The sequence below is a fragment of the Etheostoma spectabile genome, chromosome 1 (genome assembly GCF_008692095.1).
Source record: "Etheostoma spectabile isolate EspeVRDwgs_2016 chromosome 1, UIUC_Espe_1.0, whole genome shotgun sequence".
In the NCBI taxonomy this organism is placed as follows: domain Eukaryota; kingdom Metazoa; phylum Chordata; class Actinopteri; order Perciformes; family Percidae; genus Etheostoma; species Etheostoma spectabile.
In genome coordinates this window covers 29188591-29212408 of record NC_045733.1, presented here as the reverse complement: position 1 = coordinate 29212408, position 23818 = coordinate 29188591, and the positions used below count along the sequence as shown (strand labels likewise).

Sequence of the window (23818 nt, the reverse complement as noted above, 5' to 3'; positions counted from 1 at the left end):
TCTCTCTCTCTCTCTCTCTCTCTCTGTCTGCCTCAACATCCCCATTTTTTCTAGTTTCTGGTTCCTCTTGACGAGGCCATTTAATGTCAAAATGATGCAAATTTATCACACTACTGGCATCTAAATGAAACACAGTTATGACTAAAAAAACAGTTACATGTCAGTGACATGAGCAACCTTAAGTCAGCCAGATGATTGAAATGCAGAGAAGGTCTTGATAGAAATATCAATCAATAAATACCTCGAGACTTTAATGTCAGGACTTGAGGCTGACTTGTGACGTGTAAAACAATATCTACAATAATGATGTACTTTGTACTGTTATGATCAGTCCTTGACTCCCTTTGCTCCTCTCTTTTCTCTAGTATATCCAGACCTTTGTAACATCAGCCTGGCAGCAGTCGGAGACACACAGAAGCATCAAGACCACATTGCATTCTGGGAAGACGTGTATGGCTTCAACATGGCGTGCATGAAAAAGGCAGTGGTGCCTGAGGCCATGGTGGAAGCAGTGAAACCAGAAACACTCATCTCTGAACCTACAGTCATACAGGTAAACATGTCTATAGCACTACATACATATATGTATATGTAATGCAATATTAAACCTACGGTACAGTGTGGTGGCTTTGGAGGTCCAATAGTAATACTGATATTTGTAACTGCAAGTTGCTAATATATTTAACCAATATTCAGCCATTCTAAAATGACAATTAGATACAATAGTGACTTGTCACTATGATTGGACATGTTAGTGGTTGTGTTTTCCAGGAAGTTAAATTTGTAGTTGAAATATGTTTTCTGTATTTATATGAATAAGAACGCAAATTACTTGCATAATCTAGTCTAATACTGCAAGTAGGCGTGTGAAATACTGTTTAATGTTACATCTTCTGGTATCTTAAAGTGATTAAAATCAAACCTGAAAAGGCTAAATCACTCTTCTTTTGAACAGCTTTCTATTAATAAACGTGCAACCTGTGCTAATGGATCCGTCCTTCCTTTAAAGGGTGAGATTTATAGACCACAGTGCGCCTTGGTTTGCCTTGTACTTTTTTGTAAAAAGATTACAGATAGGGAGCCAGGTCCAGCCTTCAAGATGTGTCTGCTATGCATAGGTGACATCAACCATCATGATAAACCAAATGGTTCTGCTTGAGGTTTCCCAGAGACTCAACCTTTAGCGCAACTTTAGGTTTGTTTTTCTGTCGCAGTGATCTGATCAGGATCTTCAATTTTGTCACCTGTGGATGACACCAACTACCCAACATCTGAAATCTAACACCTGTATCAGCTGGTATTGGCAAATCAATAGAGTCCGATCCTAATGTACAAGGATTTTGGAACCTACAGACAGTAGGAGAAATAGAGTTTGTGGGACCCAAGCTGTTAGGCTTTAGACAGGGAATGAGAGCAGTAGTTAGCTGTGGAGAGAGAGATAGGGGCCCTGAAGGTGTGTGTGGTGATGCTATAGCACTGGATGATTGATCTGTCTAATCCTTGTTTAAGTTCCTCTTAAGGAAACATCATTACGCTCAGACCCCAGTGGATTGAGTGGTTTTCCCTTATGGGAGAACACACAGAAATAAAACAATACAATACACAGTAGTCTGACATATACATGTACGTACACACAGCTCAAGTCGGCCGCGGTATGTACGTACAGTAAGAGCAGAGATATCTCTCCTGAACTCTTCTGTGTAGGAATGCTCTTCCCTCTTGTCTCTCATGCCATTGTAGGTTTCTTCGCCGGTTGACCTGTTTGCTAAGCAGCATGTCCTCCACCCATCTGTGGACGTGATGTATGAGGGGGGAACTTGATATAATGGAATTTGAGTCCTCTAATCAATAGTTTCTCCCCTCCAGTGACAAATAGACAGCCCCACTGCCCAAATTACATGGACTCTCATCTATTGCCTCCTGTTGAGACGATCCAATAACATTCCATTAAGGCTGGCTGCTATTGCGTAAAATTGAGAGCCCTTTCATGAAATTATAAATTCCTGCAAAACAGCGTTTTTTTTTTCTCAGTGAGAACAGATAGGAATGTTCAACTTGAAGAGTATTTACCATTTGAAGCTGCTTTAAACCTGTCTTATTTTACCATAATGCCATAATTCTAAAAAGTAATTTAGCTATAGTGTGTTGCTCTAAATGGTCTCTTAAAGGCCCAATCTGTGAATCACATGTAAACCTACCAGTACATATGTATTGTGTCAGTGCGTTTTTTTTTTTACCTAGACCAGTGTATTTACCAGGAGTAGGTTTCTGTAAGGTGTTCTGTTGCTTGTAGCATCCACTGCGGGCACATCTCTATAGCAGTTGCTGACGTTAACTGATGTAATCACAGCCACCGTTTTGTCAGATATCTACAAGCATATTTTATCTACTCCCCAAATGCCCTTGTTAGAACTATCTGTAGCTACGCTTTTTTTAAGCTCATTTTGTCAGCTGCATTACAGAAGAACTGCTGGCCAGGTTTTCCTGAAACTTAGTGGAACGTTGTTGCATGGGCCAAGGAAGAACGCATTGAATTTTATCACGGGGTGATACACAAAATAATTTGTCACTTTCGTTGATTTTGCGATATCTCTGCCCTCTCCGAGTGCCCTTCTAGTTGTTTACTTGTTTTGTATTGCTTGATCCCAGTCCATAGTGACATCAGTATTTATTTATTTTTAAGTTCATCATTTTATGTGGGTGTTTTTGACTTTCAGACCCTTGACTGTAACAGAGTTTGTCTGTCTGAGCTGGAGTTTGCATCCGATTTCTGCTTGAAGATAACAAACACCACAGACTGCACGGTAAGTACACACAGACACTGCCCACTCGCACACTGAGACATCCACAATGCTATTGATATGAAAACATATATAAAGTTGATCTAGTAAGACTTTTATAATCTTGAAGTATTTTGTCTGGTAGCACACAGCGCCTCTGCAGTTATCGAGCACTACCCTTGTAACACTGAGGCTTAACTGTGTGAATAAGAACATATGGTCAGCATGTCATACGTTATGCTGCTGAGATCTTAAATGCAAAAACTCATTACATATTTCTCTAATTGGGATAAAAACTCACCTGGGGAAACAAAATATCTTCCCAGATGAGTTTTCTTTTTTTTTTCTCCATCTACTGTTACCACTTGTCATTTATCAGAGATGCTATGCTGCTCACATCTGTCAACTCATGTTGATGGATTATGTTTTGGTATTTAGGAGGATGTCTGTCAGTTTGAACTTTAATAGAGTTTCAAATCGAGTCAGAGCATTGAGGCTAATGTGACTTTGAATTACATGTCACACGACAGTGATTGTTCACAGCCTGCTTGCCCCGTCATTTTGTCAAAACACACACGCTTACACAATCACAAGCCACCTCTCACACTGGACTGGAGCCGGAAATAGTTGCAGTGTGCGCTTTCTGAAACCTGGCTGAACCTTTGAGTTGTGGTGTCTAGGTCAACTTGACCGACAACTGCAACACAAAGTTGAAGTGTGTGTCCTCACTGAGGGTCAGCTACGGGCCTCTAAAGCATGGAGAATAGTTTATGAGTCTATTTGGTGAGGTGCTGGCAGACACCTAACACACACACACACACACACACACACACACACACACACACACACACACACACACACACACACTCTTCCCCTGAACTTCCTCTAGCATCTGAGCCACATTTCTCTCTGTGATACCAGCAGCAACCCGCCGACTACAGAATAGCCTCTGCAGTCTCTGACGCTCTGCACTGTGAGAAGTGATCTGTCTGTAGAAAAGCCCATTGTGTTGAAGCACCTTTGTGTTGTGCTGCAGTGTCACTGCACTGTCTGGCGTGTTGGTTTAATGGATAATCAATAGGTGGTTATTATCTGGCCTGTGCTCCCTGGCCAGTGAATGGGATTTGTAAACATCCTCATTTTTCCTATCTTTTCTGCTCTGTAATTGAAAACATCCAGTTTCTATATCTAGAATGTAAGTCCAGTCACGTTAGGGTTACTGCAGCTAAACAGATGATTGTGATTGCATGACATGGAGGTGTGATATTTTTATTTTGAGGTTTTAGATGCACGACCAATCTTTCCCTGCTTTCTTCCTGCTATTTCACTCTTCTAGTCATCTATAGTTGTCCGGCTGATTTGAAAAGGTGTATGCCTTTGAATCTCCTGTAAATGATTTATCATTAAATCGTGCCATCGGTCTCATTTTATCCAGTTGTTTCTAGCTTTTATAATGCAGGTATTCTGTGTAGAATATATCACTTTTTTACTCATTTGTAGATACTCGCCTCCTCCATCCAGCTTGCTTGTTCCAGGATTTACAGATGGGATTATTGACCTGCAGGAGTAGGGTGATGCTACCATAAAGATACTGATCTGTAGTCAGTATTGGCTGCAGCTCCTCAGTATTAGTTAAGGTTAGGATGTGTGAAGGGTAAACCGCTCCTGGACCAGTGCTCGGGGATCAGTGAGGGAGAGCTTCTGCGCCTCCTGTGATGGAGCGCCTGCTTTTGTTCTCCTGTCGACAGTCCATTCATCAGCTCAGCCTGCCTAACCTTGCATTAAATGAACAGCACAACCCCTGCGTCTGCGCCATTCATGCACAAGACAAATCCTGTCATACTCGTGCTATTTTCTAATCCCTCCTTTCCTTACCTCCCCTCTACACCTCACATGCTCTGCGTCTTGTATACATTGTGTCTGCCTTTGTAAACCGAGCCTAATACAGGATATATATGGGCTGAAACTTTCATTAAAACTTGGATCAGAAATTCTCCTCTCCTTTTTTGTCCTTTTTTCGCCCCTAAAGCTCCGTGATCCATTTACCTGAACTGTAGAACAGCAGAAATGCCTCACCCCCCGCCTAAAGGCTGAAAATGATATATGCTGATGGTGTTGCAGGAGAGAATAAGTTTCTGTCTGTAATTAATTTTAACACTGCTGATGATGTAGCTACTGTAGCGCTGCAGAGAAAAATGTCTCTGCAATCCATCTTGAGCCTGCTTTCCATCAAATTTAAATTGTGTGTAGGAGGGATGGCTTTCTGGACTGACGGGGCAGGCACTCGTCAACTTCAAGGACGATTTTCAGCACCTTAAGAAGGGGACTGTTGATAAAAAAAAAAAAATCGACTCTTTAACTCTCAACAGTGTAAAGTACATAGCATTGAAAGTTAGGGGATCTTCTGAGTGTCAACAAGAATTGTTTTGGCAGGCTTTTTTAAAACTATGCTATTTCATTTTTCTCAACAAACAAACTCTTTCATTATAGCCCTGTCATCAACATGAGCTAGATGCATCAATTTCACACTGGCACACTGAAGGTTGTCTAATGGCATTGTGAAAAATGTAGGCAATCATTAAGAGGGATAGTGGTTACACCAGATTCAGGCACCAGACATCCCAGATTATTTATACAATATACCGTATAATCACATATGATGGTTGACCTGCTTTCCTGTACTTGTTCATCAGCAGTGCTGTTCTTAGTAAGGGGATTTTAATAGTGCTACAGGCTGGGTGCAGTTCCCATATGTTATCAGTATTGGCCATGACAACATTTTATTGCCACTACCTGGTGGAGCAGAGGGTATTCATGTGTGCGCCATTCCCAATAAGAGAGTCAAAATCAAAGCAAACATAAAACAGGTACTTAAAAAAACCCATTCTAAATAAAGCAAATATATTATTGAAACTTACTGGATCTAAAATTAATTGATAGATGCATGTTTTAAACAAAATGTCATGGTCAACAAATGAATAAAACTCGCTTTCCCTTTTGTGTCACGGTATTGTAAATTTTTGTTCCGTCTCTCATGTGTTCTGTTGAGGGACTTAACTTTGGATGCACTATTGTTAGGCTTTAACGAAGTGAAAGGCAGCAAGTTGCTTTTCCACATCTACTTTCATTTAGAATGCAGCGTTTTTGATAATGGGCAATCTTACATTTTTTGTTTGGAACTGGGATGGTTTGAATGCTCCTCACAAACGAGCCAGCACTCAAGCCCTACTTAAAAAAAGAATTATTACAGGAGACGCATTGTTACAGACTGATACCGGCCGCTTAGCCAACAGATTATATCATACAATTGCATCCTCCTCAGCTAGCTCAAAAACAAAAGGAGTGGCCACTGTTTTCAAACGGAATCTTTCACTTAAAGTTTTGTCCTCTTGGTCAGACAATACAGGCAGAATTGTGATCTCTGCAGTTGAATTTAATTCTAGTAAAATTGCACTTGTCAGTTTATGTGCCCAATGTTATTGATGGCAGTTTTTATGGTATGCTTACCAATCAAATGCTGGAGTTAATGGACTGTTCTTTTGTTGTTGGTGCAGATTTCAACGCTGTGTGAGACCCAAATATTGATCGATTGAACGTAAAAGTCACTGGGGGTTCAGGCTCAATTTAAATAAATAAAAATAAAAATCTGATCGCAACAAATAAATAAAAATAAAATATGTGATTGGTTAAGGAGTGGGTGAAGCCCCCCTACGCTCCAATGTAAAGATTTGGGACACAAAGAATGTCATCGACTGGGGGAAGCAGCATGGGCCAACAACTTTTTAAAATTTTTATTGCAACAGAAGTGTCAAACAGTTTTAGAAAGCTGTGTAGCTGTAGAAGCAGAGTGCATAGAAGCAATTAGCCGCTGTCTCTTTAATAATGGTAGCAGTTGATGAAGACCTTGTCATTTTATTTTTGCAATTTGGAAAATTTGCTAATCTAAATTTAGCTTAAGCTAAAGTTAAAGACTAGCCCAGGCCACTCACATAAACACACCAGAGAGCACTCATCGATGCAGCAGGTAGTCAACTGGAAAGTTGACAATGAAGCTAGAACCATAATTCTGCTTTCTGTGTGTTTACTTATGGCACTCAAAGGTAAGTGTTTGAGATTTAAATTGAAATTTTTGGGGGGACAGCTGTAGGATGCTTGTGCCCCCTCCCTGATGCCAGAGTTTTGCGTTTCTGAAATCTGGACAACAGAGGTCATTAAAAAGTTATTATGACCAATAGTCATAAAATGTGGTGGGGTTGAAAAGTTGTCTGTATATGTTAACACCACACGTTTTACTAGTTTTGTGAGATTACCTGAAGTGTGTGTGTGTGTGTGTGTGTGTGTGTGTGTGTGTGGCATCATGAGTGAGAAACACCGACTGGAGGTGCGCTGCAGCCAAGCCTGATTCATGCTCCACCTCACTGGAGTGGCAGCAGTCGGGTGGAGAGGCTGAGAGGAGAGATGGGGGAGGTGTCGGAGGAATTCACACCAACCCTTGAAGCCTCCACGCCTGGATAAACCCCATCAAAAGCGAATTAGCCCGCTCTTCTGCCTCCACCCCCCCCCCCCCCCCCCACACACACACACACACACACACACACACACACACAGCGTCCCCCCTTTACATCGTATAATAGTATCTGGCCGGGCCACGCAGCTCGCTGACACACAGCCAGGCGAAAGGGAAGCAATGATGAATTGCTCCCTCTTGGTGTTATCCATGATGATAATTATTAATTTTCCCCCTGCTCTTCCTGGAGAATGGGGGCCGGAGAGCCGCAGTGTTGCAGAGCCTCCTCCGTGGGCCGCCAGGAAGCCCACTGTCATCACTTATCACAGACAGAGCCGGGGCCCAAGGCTAAACGCTGATGAAAATGAAAAGCGTTCTGATTTGTCCATTTTTTGTTGTGTGGGTGTGTGTATGTGTCTCTATGCTTTAAGTTTACCCTTTCTTTTCCCTTGTTCTCTCGGTTTATCGCTCTTGCTTCTTAATCTAATGACTTTGTTCAATGTGAAAGGGGTGGCTCATATTGTGCAGAAAATGACCACCATCTCTGTATCTCTTTGGAGATTTCTAGCCTCTATTAGCGCATTGTTTTGGTCATACAGCACATTTACTGCTCAGGCCTACTTCAGTTTCAGCACTCTCACCAACCTTAATTCCAGCAAACATGGCAAATTTTAGTTAACAAGCTCAGATAACCCACTGTTACCTCTGTACCCACTACCTACTTAGCACCAGACAGCAGACAAAGTTAGCAGAGTTGTTAAAGAAAGACAGATATGTAGCAGCTGGAGACCTTGGTATTTTTCTCAGAAGTTGTGAAAAACAAAACTATTGCATATCATTGGGTTGACAACGATGTGACTGAATGCTATTTCTGTTTGATGAATGAAGATGGAAAATGTCTCAATAAGCTGTTCAAGGTTGTGTTATCCATCAACTTGTGTTGATGCTTCTCTGTCCCCAAGTGGTCAAAACCCCATTAATGCTGCTCCAATGCTCTAATGGAAAGTAAAAAAAAGCTATGCTAAATTTGGTCATTTAGCATAGCGCAATTTTTTATTTATTTGCCATGAATCAATGTTTGAGAGATGTCGCCAACCGAAAGCACTTAATTAAGCCACAGGAACAAAATACAGCAGTACACACTTTTTTCGTTCTCGGTTATATTTGCACTGAAAACTGCGTTTATTAAACAGAAACGTAACGCTTGCAGCGCACATGAACAGATGCGCAACATTAGCTCACACATAAAATAGCACCCTGGTGAATTAGTCTACTGTTGCACGTACATTCATAAATCCTACATACTGTACCATTGTCATCAGACATACTTATTAATGCACACACACAGTAATGTTGACAAACTTAGTCCAATGAGGGGAGAAAGGAAAGTGTGATAGCGTTCCACGTTAACACTTTTTCTCTCTCGCTCGAAACAAGACATCGTTCATTGGCACAACCCTAAAACGCTGTTTCCCCGGACCAATTTAAATCAGAAGGCATTAAAAGCCACTCCATATCAAGGTCTTTATTGCTTATTTTAACAACTTTTGTGGTTCATGCATGAGGCAGTTACCTTCCTTTTTTATTTGTTTTCAAATGTGAATTTCAATGGATCAGTGAGATCCCGAGCTCCTCTGTCAGTTTGGTGTTTGCAAGTTTCACTCTGTGGACCTAATTTTTAATTGCCTGTCTCGCTGCTGCGTGAAAGTTGCACAACACAGAAGTGACAATCAATCTCGCTTACGAGGCGTTGTCATCAGCTAGGCACAATGAGGATGATCTCTGCCTCTCCGGCTGAGAGAGGTGAATCCGCTCTGCCTGACGAGTAATTACGACTAATTTCCTAATTACCTCAGTACCAAGCGTCTGTGTAGCGTTCATTAAAAGCCATAATTGCATTGGGTTGACATGCTCTTTTATCCAGTTTGGGTTCTTTTCTGGCTTTAGTTGTGAGCTAGCATGCCGCCCCTGCCTGTCTCAGTCGATAAAGGTTGATTGAAGCCTCTGTGCGCGGAGTGTGTTAAACACAGCTTCTGACGGCAGCATGGTTATTAAGTCTGCATATGTGTATCTTTGTGTGTGCTGTGTGTAGATGCATTATGAAAAAAGATCTCTCTTTGCCAGTTTAACTTGCAGACAATATTTAAATACAATTTAGGAGACGTTTACAGAAGCTGTGAACAGATGGTGCGTTTGCTTCTCCGAGTGATACAAATCAATTAAAAACCTCTGTAAAAAAGAAACCTCCTCCCCAGCTTTAACATTATGTTACAGCCACTCTCCCTTCGCCTGCTCCTTCACTCCTTTTCAATTTTTAGTCTGTTTTTACTATCCTTCTTTTTCTCTCTTCTGACCCTCGGTTTTCCTCTTTCCCTCTCTTCCATTGATCCGGCTCTTCTTTGTCTCAGAGAGCTGGCCTCCAAGTTGTCAGCTGCGTCAGGATTAAAAGCTATTAGTTCTGCATCATTGCTATTACAAGTGCGCTCCTGAGATTGATAGAGTGCCTCTCTTCTTCAGTGGGGGTGAGAAATAGTAGGAAAACAAGCCTGGGGGTGTGTGTTTTTTTTCCTGGACTTTCCCTCAATTTGTTTCAGATGTGTGAATCCAGCTCTGTAAATTCATATCAGCAGACAGTATATTTGTAAGGAAAGAGTACATTGCCATGCGGGCATTTAGTGAATTGAAAACTAACATTAAACTGAAGGAAAAGAAGTGTGTTATTTCTGGCCACATCTTTAGACCTAAAAAAGCTTTAGTAAAGCTTCCTGCTGGCGAGTTTCTTATTCGGTGGTTTGCAAAACATGAATGCATTGCATGTATTCACAGAGAGACAAGCTTTGTCAGTCCCCTAGTGGGCATTATTCAGATGAACACATTCATATTCGGTTGGACCAAAACCACATTAGTGTTTATTTTCCTGAACCAATTCCTCCTCTGTGCTGAGTGTTTTCAAAACACTGTCACCAAAATAGCCACCTTTGCTAATTTCATTTCCTTTTCATTGCTAATTTTCTTTTTTGTTGTCAGCAAAATTGACATCGTAATTTATTTCTATTGTCCGGTGACAAGTCTCCCAGTAGAGGTGAGAGGGAGTGCATGGGAGCTGTTGTTGACTCAGCCTGAAGGAGAAACCGAGTTGCTTTTAAGAGGAAGGAGGGTTGAAGAGTGCAGTTCTCACATGAGTTATATTAATACCCAGCTGTCTCAGTAAAAGGGGTAGCCATTACTTCAGTTCTCTAGACCACACACGGCAATGACATTGCAAGCAAACTAATTACGTGTGCTGAAAAGCGAAAGCTGCAATCGGTACAATAACTCTATTATTTGTCATACTTATTATTATTAATAATAATAATAATAATCTTCGTCTTCCGCCGCAATTTTGTCCCGCTACTAGTCACGCAGCGTTGCCAACACGTACGCAAAAAATACATCAAACATCGGAATGCTCATGAACGGTGTGCTATGATTTTTTAAAAGATTTGTAGAGCTGCCATTAGTTGTCAACTTTTCGTTATTGGCCAACTATTTTCATAGTCGATTAGTAGGTGTGAGTAAATTTTTAATATAGAAGTCAAAATTCTTTGATTCCCGCTTCTTGAATCTGAATATCTTCTAGTTTCTTCCCTCTTCTGTGACCGTAAACTGAATATCTTTGAGTTGTGGACAAAACAAGTCATTTTAGGACGTCTCTTGGGCTTTGGGAAGCTACAATTTTCTAAACCAAACAACTAATCTGTTAATCAACGCAAAATTTCCCATAGACTTTAATTGGAAATTGTCAGGAAATTACACATACACACTTTTCCTCCAATCATGGAGCCACTGTACTGTAGGTCATGTTGCCCTCTCTTTGCAGGACATGTCAAACTGCAGATTTAAGGTAGCTCAGCACAAGTGTTACTAATGATATTAACTATATAACTGTGGTGATCATGGCCTTTGCTCAACCATTGTATTTTATCTCTTATTCACCCACTTAAGCCACTGTTAATGAGATGTGCACCAAGTAGTCGGCACACTCTCAAAAGTTCTTTTGGAATTTTCTATTTTATATTCTTGTCTCTCATGTAAGTAGCTGAGTACTGTAAAGTTACCTGTTAATATTTGAACAATAAATATTATTCCCGGTTTTATTGCCTTATTCCTCAACACAGCTGCTCATTTAGCTCATTAAAACCCTGAGACTTGTTCTGTCTCCTGCCTCTCTCTCCGCACTGCATGTGAGAGTTGCAGTGTAGTCAAACAAACCCAGGGGTTTATTGTACTGTCACATTCTAACACGGCCCTCATATTTCATTGCAGGCAATTGTCGGCTACTTTGACATTTTCTTTGACAAAGGCTGCAGCAACAAGGTAAGCAGCAGCGGCAACAGCCAAGCCATTTAACGGAAACTCAATTATGTTCACGCTTTAGCGTGTTCCTCCTCCCTGAGGCGTTCGCTGGCAATCGACATGGCGTCCTAGCCGACTGCTGATATAAGCACTTACCCAGCAGAGCCGGCCAGTTGGAACAGTTGATGCCAAGCTCTGAGAGCAACACTGATATGCCTTTTGATTGCACTTCCTATTGTACCTGAGACGCAAACGTGCATGCTATGGATGATCCAGTAAATGTCCTTCTCCACTAGGAGCTAAGGCTGGAACAATGTAATACAGGATTCTCTATTTGCTTTGTGAATACAGTGCAGATTTTCATTTAAAATGTTGAATTTATTGTAGGGTTTTCATATCGAGTCACACGTTATGTTTTTCCTTCATGTTCTTTTTTATTTTTTTTATTTTATAGTGTTTCATAATACAAAAGAGACAAGAAAAGAGAGAAAAAACAAAACATTTGCATTGACTTCTTGATTCCAAGATTTTGTGCAGCTTTATTGTAATCTAAACAAGACTCCTTCAGGACCTCCAGTAAGTTTTCCTAGTGTTTTTTGAGAATGGGACACCTACTGTATGTTTGAGTCTACCCAGGTTTATCACTCTCAACTTTTAAATTATATTGCTCTTTTCAGTTACTATTGCAAATGGACTTGCATTAAACAACATTAATGTGAATATCATGGTTTCCCATAGGCTCAAGTTAAGACTAATTGCTTTTGAGTTTATATAGATTTTCACCTAAACATATCCAGAATTTCTTTTAAAAGTAGTGAATCAGTTTAAACGGATTCAAAAGCAGATTTGATTTGAAGTGCTCCTTCCCACTGCTTTGTGATGTTTATGTTCTCATTTATTTATTTTCACATATTCACACACCAGGTGATGTTCTCCACGGGTCCTCAGGTCACGAAGACGCACTGGAAACAGACTGTCTTCCTCCTGGAGAGGCCTATCTCTGTCCGAGCAGGTCAGTAACACACAGACCACCACACGGCTAGGAAACACTCTGCAACACTAGTTTTGTATTTAAATACTGCAAGATTTTGGACTTTTGTCAGCTCTTACATGTACTCTGTACATATTCCTAGGCCAAGAAGTGTGTGGTTAAGTTCCATTTTGTGTTTCATTTAGGTTTGCGTTGTGTTTGCTTTTTTTCATGATTTTATTTTCCTCTTGTGGACCTTTGCGGTGCGTCATAGCGAGCTGCGGTGGATAATCTGTCTGTGGTGGAGATGTAGTCAGGCTGGTTGACACCCATTGTCTGTCATCCGCGGAGACAGCGAGGGATCAAAACAAATCACATCCAGCCATCAGACAGCATGTAAAACTTCATCTGATAGCCTGTTGCAGGCCTCTGAATCATGACACGTTACAAGAGGAGCGCTTTGTAACTGACCAGTGAAATATTTATAGAATCAGCAGATTAGCATATGTCTAAGTAGTGCAGCTTGCTGAGAGGAGTAGCTGTATGGACGTATGGATGTTCTCTGAAAAGTCCAGCAAACATGTCAGAGCATCTTGTATCACTTTTACCCTACTGTTGTTTTTCTATAGTTTAATAAATGTCATTGACCGGCTATAAATAGGTTTGCTTTAGCACAAATGTTTATTCATTATTAACCATAGTGAAGAAAGGGGGTGGGCAACTGGCAGTTTGCTCATTTGAAAGTCTCTTTCACATGGGTGGGCCAAATTCTCTGGGCGGGCAAAGCAGAGAAAGGGGAGGTAACCTTTCCCCTTATGACCTCATAAGGGGCAAGATTCCAGATTGGCCCATCTGAGCTTTCATTTTTATCAAAAACAGAGCAGGATACCCAGGGCTCGGTTTACACCAATCGCCGTTTCTAGCCACTGGGGGACCATAGGCAGGCTCGAGGAACACATATTTATGTTTAAAAACCTCACATTTTCATGCCATGGGACCTTTAATAGCACTAAAAAGCACCTTTGCTCAATTTAATACACTGAAAGGTTTTGCTCTCACAGCCTTAATTGGTCTGCTAAGGCAAACATTAGATAGATAGGAGCGGTTTTGTTAACTGTTTTGTCTAATTGTGAATGTACTGTATTTTTTTCGCCTTTAAGGACCCCCTCGAAAACGAGATGTCACATCTCAAGGGACTATTCCTAATAAAGAATTTCAAAGGACTCTGTAATTGACATTACTGAGTCGTCTCCAATTGTGCTACTGTAATTTCACCACTATTTAGTATTTACCGTTGTCCTGCTGTGTAGCAGTCTCGCTTTAATAGGAAGTTCAACAAAGAAACAAAAGCAAAAACTAGGAGGCAACAAAACATCAGCGTCTTATCCTCTTTTTTCATCTTTGGGACATTTTCATCTCAGACAGACTACACGCTCTGTTGAAGAACTTTGAAATGACAGGAGGTTTTCTTCTTCTGTTCAGCAATAGTGTTGCTACTCATACACACTACCCAGTTCTTTGTATATTCCAAAGAAAATGGAAGCATAAATGCACTACTTCATGTGTGCCAGAGCATTTATCCCAGGAATTACTCTTCTGAGTTTAGTTCAGTACAAGTTTAAGCTTTTATTAACTAAATACAGGACACATCTCGCTTGTTATTTGTACTGGTAATTCACTGGTAATAATGTATGATTACTTTTAAGTGTTCCCCATACGCTCAGTCATTTGTTGTGTGAAAGATCCTGTTTTTATTACTGCTGTACACTCTGGCCCTCTGTGCGCGTTATCATAATGGGAATCGCAGATGTGTCTGCTGATGTGGGGATGGATGAGCCTCAGAGTCGGCTGTCTCCTTGCTGACTAGGTATTAGATGAGAGTCTACTGTAATAAATGACCTGCGGAGGGACGGAGGCGCTTGTTGTCCGGCGGCCCTTAGCCACGCTCTGCCAGGACGATAAGAACGTCAAAACCTCTGACGCTGCCCAAACGCTATCGCAGACTTCTCGCTCTGCTGGGTCAGATAAACACAGCTGAGACTGGGAGCCGAGGACGACAGCATGCTTACGCAATACAGATGTGGGAAACTGCAGAGTGAAACAGTGGGATTTCATTTGATTATCTGGTGCAGAATGTCGGGCTCTGTTCCCGGTTTCCCCTGTGCAGAGCGGAGTAATATAACGAATGCTGATGCTTCAATACAGGGCATGAGGGGGCACTGAATGTTTTCATGAAAATTAAGTGAATCCTATGGTCACATACACAGTCACATCTCAAAGCAGTGGAACAGAGTCAAACACCTATGGGTGATATTGGACCAACGTGTTCGACAGCCCATCACACTAACACCAAATGAGGGAAAATCTTTTAGAAGAATGGCTTTTCATCCCTCCAGTAGTTTCAGAGGCTTGGACTTATCACAGAAGTAAACCCGGGATGCCTTATTTGCCCCCTTTATCTATTCTATCCCTTTTTGGGGGGCACTTTTGTGTAAATATGAAACAGTACTGTGTATTAGGTTTTTCACGATAAACCAATTAAATCATTAAGGTTTTATTTGAACGTAACCTTTTTACCACTACCAGGCTGAAAATGCCTTGTTGGTTGATGAGAGGATATATAGGAAACTAAAGACTGGATTTCCGATATTCACACTCCCGACTGAACGAATCATCCTGTTTCCATGACCCCCACACATCGAAAACATCTCACATAGCTGTGATATTGTTCAAAACCCTTATTGTCCAGTGTGCTCTCCCTTATTATACGTATAGTGTTTCCCTTGATTTGAGGTTTAACTGACTCTCTTGATCTGGCTGTAAAATAAAACTTTACACACACACACACACACACACACACACACACACACACACACACCGTCACAGACACGCAGAGACACAGAAAGCTCAAAACCAGCCAGTTTCTATCCAGCTGAGTCTAGCTCAAACTGTCTGTAAAGACCCATCGGTCTGTGCTGTGTATATATATGAAGCGAGCCAAATGTGGGAAGGAAAAGTTTTAAAGAAGAACAAAATGAAGGCAGAAGAGTGTGAGTAAGGGAGTGAGCGGCAAGTTATTGATGTGCTCTCTCCACCTCGGCACGCTGACAGTCCCCAGCCTCCTCCAGGGGCCGTAAACCAGAAATTGAGTTTTTAACAGCATTCACCGGCTGCCTGCTAGGCTTCTATGGTGTACTTTACAACACACACACATACACACACTGCTCCTTTACACACTCAAATTCACAAGAGTACTGCATACTTCTAAACCTAACTCCCCTCTGGCTGTAAGAGAAAACTTCCTGAAGTCACCTTGAATGACAAACTCTTTCACACACATCGCACACACACGCTACACACACACACACACACACACACACACACACACACACACACACACACACACACCCCACACACACCACACACACACCCCCACAACAAACACACCACACCCCCGTGCCTGTCCCCCTAGGTATTGACTGAGAAGCACCTTCAGTTCTGATTGGCTGTAGTGAGGGCCGGACATAAACATCCTGTGTTTTTTTTTTTCTTCTTTAATACGGACTCTGTCTGCGGTGATTTATAATGGTAGAGACCGAATCCTATTTGATGTGTTTGTACGAGTGCAGCAGTAATTAACTTTGAGGCTGCGCTTCTGTGGGAGGTGCCAGCAGAAGAGAGAGAAGGCACGCAGCAGGCTGGAACAAAACATCCCTGCAAATCCTCTCGGCTGGCAGCGTAATAAATTAAACGGCAAATCATTTGTCATGCTCTGGTGTGTTTGTGTAGCTTGGCTATTGAAGAGGATGGTCCTTTTTTCGCACCTTTGCCTACTTAATGTAACCAGAGAAAGGAGGTCACACTTTTTTTCTTTCAAACAAAGTCCCATAATCCTCTAGGTGAGGCGGTGGCCTGGATACTGTACCTGCACCGTGGGCGTTTGTTCTTGTCTGGACTTTCATTGGACAGTCATGTGATTTTGTTCCCACCCACTTTCATGAGTCACCTCCTCTGTCCCGTGTGGTGCCGTAGCTCTTCCAAATCTCCTCTTTCTCCCGCCCTCACCCCCTCCCCTCCCCAAACCCCCCTCCCCCCCATCCCCTCGGTTGAAATCTAAAGGTCCTTGAGCTGGCAAACCGCAGTGGCCAAACCAACCTTCAGGTTCCTCAGGGCTGTAATCTAACACACTGGTGGTGTGTCTACACACTGGTGCTTGGGATATACCGCCCTAGCTCTGATCCTTAGCTCTGAACTGAACAGGAAACGGCCTGAGAGGTAAAAACGGATTACATGAAGGTAGACTGGAGCAAGAGGGAGGATGTCAAGAACATGTGGGGGATATGTGGCTATAAACCTTACTGCAGTGTCAGAGAAGGGGCTGACGTGGAACTCTGTGCATCCCTGTGTCTCTTCCAAACTCTTTTAATATTTCGATGAAAGTTGGAATTCTCAAGAGCATTGTAACAAAGTTCACTTTCCTCAGCTCTGTTATATTGCTAATTGACAGTAAAAACATCTCTCTCTCTCTCTCTCCCTCTCTCCCTCTCTCCTCAGCTTGTATTTCTTCTCCTTACACTTTTAGAGCCACTGGAATTATGTTTTTTAAATGCCCCATCAGACTTATGCAGATGTGTCTTGCACTGAGTAGTACCAACCTACAATATAGTAAATTAACTTCTCATAAAATCATCAGCTTTCACTTTCATAAGGACATAAAGATTATGTAAAAACAGTATAAACCAATCTGCTCCTTTCAAAAATGTCATAGTATTTTGCTGTGAAAGTCTGTAAAACTTAAGGAAAATTAGCCTTAACGTTGAAGTACTTTAGGTCAGCCTACACTTGCCCTCACTGTATGGAGCTGCAGATACTGAAGGAGTGTGAGCTAAATAGTTAAAATGTAAATGACAACAGTCTAAATGAATCACTAATGCGAGCCGTGTATTTCCAGTGTAATTTCATGGGGAAAGGCTGCATTGGGCTGTTTCCGTGGGCCTGGTGGTGCTTAATGACACTGGCACGTTGATGTACGACATTGTGGTGAAAGCCCGACTCCATTCCCCGACTCATTTCCACACATGGTTAACTCTTTCTCCCGGCATCTGAGTGGCCAGTTTACCGAAGCCTCTTCCATGGGGAGTTTGGTCTGACTGATTACAGCAGAGCTGCTGTAGTCGCACCACGACTGAACAGACATTCGGTGAGTGGTTCTGTTCCTTAATGTGGAACATGAGGGCTTAGTCGGATTGTTTCTTCTTTTTTCCCGTTACTTTGAGGGCAAACGTCTTTGGTCCCACATCTCCTTATTTCAGAAGGTCTTCAAAAGTCAAGCAATTATTCCTTTAACCTTTATCAGCCTTTTGCCAACTTGAGTTTGACTGCAGCCGTCCGCTGCCTGCCATGAGCACCAGGCTCCGTTGCTGTTGTTGAGGCTCCTTGTGTCATTCCCTGTCAAAGAAGTAAAAGCATAGATATTTTTTGGGGGCTTTTTTGCCTTTAATTGACAGAACAGCTTGAAGATAGGAAAGGGGAGAGAAAGAAGGGACGACATGTAGCAAAGGGCCACAAGTCGGAATCAAAATTGATCATACAAACCCTGCCATTCAAGTCAATGCTTTAAGCCAGGCAGGAAGTAAAACAGCGTAAAAGTAAAAGTAAAGACACGCCCCAAAACTGTCATGTCTCCTCTCCTTTACATCACCACGGACAACAAGAGATTCATCTTAGAGCTTGAAAAAAATGATACAACATCACAGATCTATTTTTTAAGGACAACACCAGAAAAGGGAAGGCATGGAGTTTAATTTCAGGAGTGCTTGGAGTGGAAGGTATATGCTAGCTTAATTAACACGGGATTGTTCTGTAAAGTACTTGTAGAGACAATAAAATCTGCAAATCGGGCAACATGACGCTCTGCTTCTGATACGCTCCCCGTGTTGTAGGGCACATGGCGGAGAACGAAACAAAATACAAGGGAGAATCGGTGTCAGCCCACATGGGGAACACAGTCTCCTGGGTAACCTAGAGGTCGTCCCTGTATGGGACATCCTCACCATCAGCCTTCATACAGAGGTCACCAGGGTTTAGCCACACAGAAAACACAAACCAGGCATGTGTCTTAGTGACCTTTTCTGTTACAGCTGGTTTGTCTTGCGTCCGGCGTCGACCACTGACCCGGGTCGTTAGGTTGGTGCTGGAGTGGAGGACAGACAGCGTCTTTCACATTCTCAGTACGTGCTTCATCTTTTACCAGCCTGTTGAACCCAGAAATCTAACCGTTCAGTTTGATCAGGACTTGCTCCTGAAATTATTTCTGTCGGATGATGCCAAAAAAAGAGCGATTCCTTCGGTATATTGAAATTTTTTGGGCCAACGTCTATCTGTTTCCCACCAAAAGCTAATTAATGCTGCGCCAAGGCTCCGTAGTAGAAATAGGAACAGAGGTTTTTGTATCTGTATCATCTCTAGACTCAGTAGTGTGTTTTAAGACCAGTTGTGATATTGTCTAATTGCTCTCAAGGCATACCCTGGCTTCACTCCTCGTAATATTTCCAAATTGTTAATTCCTTATGGTGAAAGGCAGCCTGAGATCTTTGGGCCGGTCCCTCTTTACAGTCCAGAATGAGGACTGAAGGGGATCCCGCTGAGGCTTTACAACCCAAATCTGAAATGGACTGATTTTCCTTTTAGAAGAGTCCACTGCAGAGAGGACAGACAGACCCAGAAGACTCTGTGACAGCGGCGTTGGCATGGCAACGAGCGGGACGTGACAGCAGTGATGGCGAACGCTTCGATGGAGAAAGCGCCACAGTCAGCGTTTTCTCTCGTCTCGTCCTCTTCTAACCTCCAGCGGCAGCAACGAAGAGCGCGTAGCACAGCAATTGGAGGGGGTGGGGGGGTGCGCTTGTTTGCCGTGTGGGTAAACATTCATTTACCTCCAGCAGCCAAACGTGAAGTTAATCAGCGTGATTATGCGTCATAATCATCAACGCCTTCTCCCGGCCTCCCGATTCGCTCGTGCGTCGTACTGTAAATGCAGATCCTTCTCTCTGCCATCTGGAGATTTCATACACACTCACACACACACACTCTTGCTTATTAACATACATTAAACCACATTGCCTTTCCACACATCATCATTTCTAGAAGCGCCAGTGTGTTTCTGCTCATGCAGAGGCCTGAGCTCAGCAGCTCTGAACTGCTCCAGGCGTCAGGAACATTTCTTTTTATGAGCAGTTTTTCATTTCTCATTTATTATGAACACGCCGATCAATGTTAGCTGCCTTTCACTCTTTAACTTTTTTTTACGCGCAGGCGTTATGTTACGGTGATGATATACTGGGGATTGTTATCAAATGTAAATCAAATGAAGTTTCCTCCAATCACTTCTTCTTAAACAACCAGTTTGGGAAAACAGTGCACAGCAGCAAACATGAGTAACTTTACATCTGTGCTCATATAACGTGATTTGCCTTCCCAAAACAAATGCAACTGGTTTCCAAGCAGAGATGTCCCCCATACACCGTCCTGCTGCCGTAAATACTCACTATTTGCCCACTAGATGTGTATTCATCCGCAGCTTGAAATAGCCCCCAACAAATGTTTTATTAAGTCCTGTATAACGTTTGCTAAAACCATCAGTTTGCAGCCGTTCAAGGATAATACTGAGCCTTTAAAAAAACAAATTAAGCTATATATTTATGAGCCGCTTTTTAATAATTCCAGTAGGAACCAACATGCTAGGGGCTATTATTTCTCCAGAATTATTTTTCAGTTGTTGGAATATATATAGCACAAAAGGCAAGTTATAATATTATTTCAACCGTTTGCAGTGCATACAATCAGATCGTAGTTTGACCCTGAGACACGAAAACGGCTTCTCTTGCCTGCGTACAGTGTTTTTAATTCCATTGTAATTAATCCTCATACTGTTAAATTGGACAACCTTTATTTGTAAAAGATAAGAATCTGTCAGTTTAGAGAGTTTTTCTTCCGCTGTGGTCCGGTGCTTCGGGGCTTCCCACTGTTGATAGAAACGTTCCTCACTGGAACCCTTCAAAACAAAACTACTCTCGGTCTTAGACTCTGTGAGGTCACCTATGTGCAGTTTTGCTTATTTGTGACAGATTTGTGTTTATCTCTTTGGATTTTCACTCTTCATAGTTTTCTTTCTATTGGAACATCTGTTTATGCTTTATTGTCAAATGTCTTTAGGAACATTGGTGTGACAGTGAACTATAAACAGCCTTTGACTTTAAATGAGCTGTAGGTAGGGTTATGAAGATCCAGGATTTAGCCCAAGAATTTGAACATCAACAACTTTTCAGTCCCTCCCCCTGACGCTGGTCTCTTAAGCCCCTCCCCCCAGGAGGGAGAATGAATGTGTTTGCCTGAGCAGTGATTGACAGACAGTTAGACACCCCCCCTGGCCCCGATTGGTGGAAATGAACCTGGAGCGGTGGATTTTTACAAATCGCACTACAGGCTGTAGGTGGTGCCAAAGTTTTTTTTATTTTTCATTTCATTACACACTTCATGCAGTACTACTCGAATATGGGTTCAGGTTCAGCAAATATGACAGAAAGTTAGTTTTATGGGTCTGACCTACTGCATCTTTACTGTGTGCCAGATTTTCATTCCAACTAAACCAGCTGCTTTCAGGGATTCACACACCTTCACTGGAGAGGAGGGACTCTCCAGTGAAGAGGTTTCCTGTCTCCAATGTGAAACCAACTGTGCACTGATGTTGGTGTTTCTCTATCATTTCTTCAGGAGAGGAGCTCCAGGGAAAGATCATCGTGCGTAAAAACAAGAAGGACCCTCGCTCACTGTTGGTCACGTTTGACTTCGGAGACAGGAAGCTTACTTACAGCCTGCAGTAGCGTCAGCCATCGCGTGGTCCAACATCTAGCAAATATAGCCCGCCTTTTAACTGGCCATTCATGTATTCAAATAGTTTTCATGTTTTGAATGTAAGAATTGTTACCTTGCCTTGTAATAAAAAAAAAACATAACATATGAGATTTTCTCCTTGTGTTTTATTAAGCATATTGAAACATGATTGAACTCCAAAGAAATAATTTTCAAAATGTCTGTATTACATGTAATCATTGTTTCAAGGGCATTCCAATTGCTTAGCACCTTGAAAAGCAGTCACGAAATGCTGTTGAAACAGTTCTGAGTAACCTAGATGTCTGAAAAGTCTCAACTTTTAAATCTAGTTTGGCCCAGTTTAAACCTTAAATATCATTAGACCTGGAAATAACCAAAACTACGCATACATCACTGGGAGTGGTTCAGAGTCCACTCTCATCATGCACCTTTACTCACATACATCCCTGTCCGATCAAAAGGTCCAGCAAAACCAAAAAAACACCAAGAGGAACTGGCTGCCAGCTCTTTGGTAAAGCGATATATATATATATATATATATATATATATATATATATATATATATATATATATATATATATATATATATATATATATATATATATATATATAAAACCAAGTATTTCTCCTGATTTCTCTCCTTATTGTCCTACATTGAGCTGCGAGAGATCTGGCCGGGAGTATCATCCATCTTCCATGAGTTTACTGGGACAATGCGACATGAATTTAAGCTTTTAAAAAGGCTGACTGAAGCCTCTTTACATACTTCATTAGGCAGCTCTCCTCACAATTAAAGATTTTTTCTTCCTTCTTTGCCTGAGATGATGTATGCTGGACTCTGGGACAGTATAGTGGTCTGTAAGGAGGAGGAGGAGGAGGAGCAGGCTGGCTGCTTGTATTATTGGGGATTTGACAGTCATCTCTTCTGATGTATTTCCACTGCTTCTGTGTCCTCAGCCATTATATCATTACATTATGGTCTGCTTGCTGACATCAAATAGGGGACGTATTCTCACATGGACATGTGCATGTTTTTGAAAGTTATGTTGAAAGGAAACTATCCAATGTAGTGTAGTTGTTTCTTCGATGTCCTCTCACGTGTGGGAGATTATGCTGTTTTATATTTTCTGGTGTCTAAAAAAAACAAGCATGTTGACATCCTTTGACAAGAATTAATCTCAAAAAGCTGAAACTGTTGATTTTGTAGTGCTTGGAAATCTTCAACGTGCTTTTAACAAGCTGTGCAGATGTTAATTGTGTTAATTGTCTCACAGGCAGTTCATATTCTGAGGCACTGTGAAAGATTATCCTTTAAAATGCATTCTATTTTCATAAATAGTCACGGTTATAAACAACTGTGCCTCGTAGCTTATTCATAAGGAATACATTCTTATTTATCGTCTTACAATTTCAAACTATTTGCCGAATTTGTTTGACTTTGTTTGTAGTGTCCCAAACAGACTCAGATGCTTTGTCTTTAGATGGGTAACATTTCTTTGAGGGGCAGCTCATTGGCCTACTGCCAGAAACCTTCTCGAAAACCATATTGTCACATAAATTGAAAAACTTGAAAATGAGCTGCATTACGGAACAGGCACTATTCGATAACAGGCATTAGTAGTATAAACAATACATTTTTTGTTCTTAGGCAGTTGCATAGATCGCACTTTAATTGTAGGCTGTGTGGCTTAGTCAGCCAGGAATGATGATGATGATGATGATGATGATGATGATGATGAGGGCCGCGGGGATGACGACCTCCACTGAATCACTGCTTTCCAGGCGCTTCAGATGGATGCTGCTTCTTATCACTCAGGCGACAGTGGGAGGGATCAATTAATTACACGAGCGCTTGTAATTAACGAGCACGAGGAGACACCGCAAAAAAAGAAAAAAGAAAAAAAAAAAACTCTAAGTGTGCCTGTTGGTTCAGCTGCTGGATCAGGACTTCACATCTCAAAATAAACATTAAAAAAATGATAGAAAAAAAATGGGATGTATCAAAATCAAAAAAGCAGTAAAAACTCTTTAAAACATTTTTACATCTGTGGTTTTGGACTCTCAAATGATATCAAACCATGTTCTGCTGCATCTCTGAACCACACATTTAAAACCCTCATGAGAATCAAAACTGTGTGTGTGTGTGTGTGTGTGTGTGTGTGCGTGTGTGCGTGTGCGTGCGGAAGACGAACAGAAATCAATTACAATTATTCTCTGTTGACAACGTAATTAAAGTCGAGGCGGCTGCTAATACACGCGCTCGCGCCTCTTATCGGCGCCGGACGGAGAGTTCCAGGCAGAAGGAGCGCAGCGAGGGAACGTGTCCCCCCCCCC

The 23818-nt window shown here is 41.8% G+C and overlaps 1 protein-coding gene across 2 annotated transcripts in view; it reads left to right on the top strand.

Annotated features, from left to right (window-relative positions):
- The window catches only part of prmt3 (protein arginine methyltransferase 3), a 59861-nt gene extending 38246 nt beyond the window's left edge, over positions 1–21615 (top strand). For both annotated transcript variants that reach the window (XM_032515083.1, XM_032515091.1), the window contains exons 12-16: positions 366–553; positions 2718–2804; positions 11593–11643; positions 12547–12634; positions 21365–21615. In XM_032515083.1, coding sequence (XP_032370974.1) covers positions 366–553; positions 2718–2804; positions 11593–11643; positions 12547–12634; positions 21365–21474 — 524 coding nt within the window. In that variant the 3' untranslated portion in view covers positions 21475–21615. The remainder of the gene's footprint in view (positions 1–365; positions 554–2717; positions 2805–11592; positions 11644–12546; positions 12635–21364) is intronic.
- The last annotated feature ends 2203 nt before the right edge of the window (positions 21616–23818 follow it).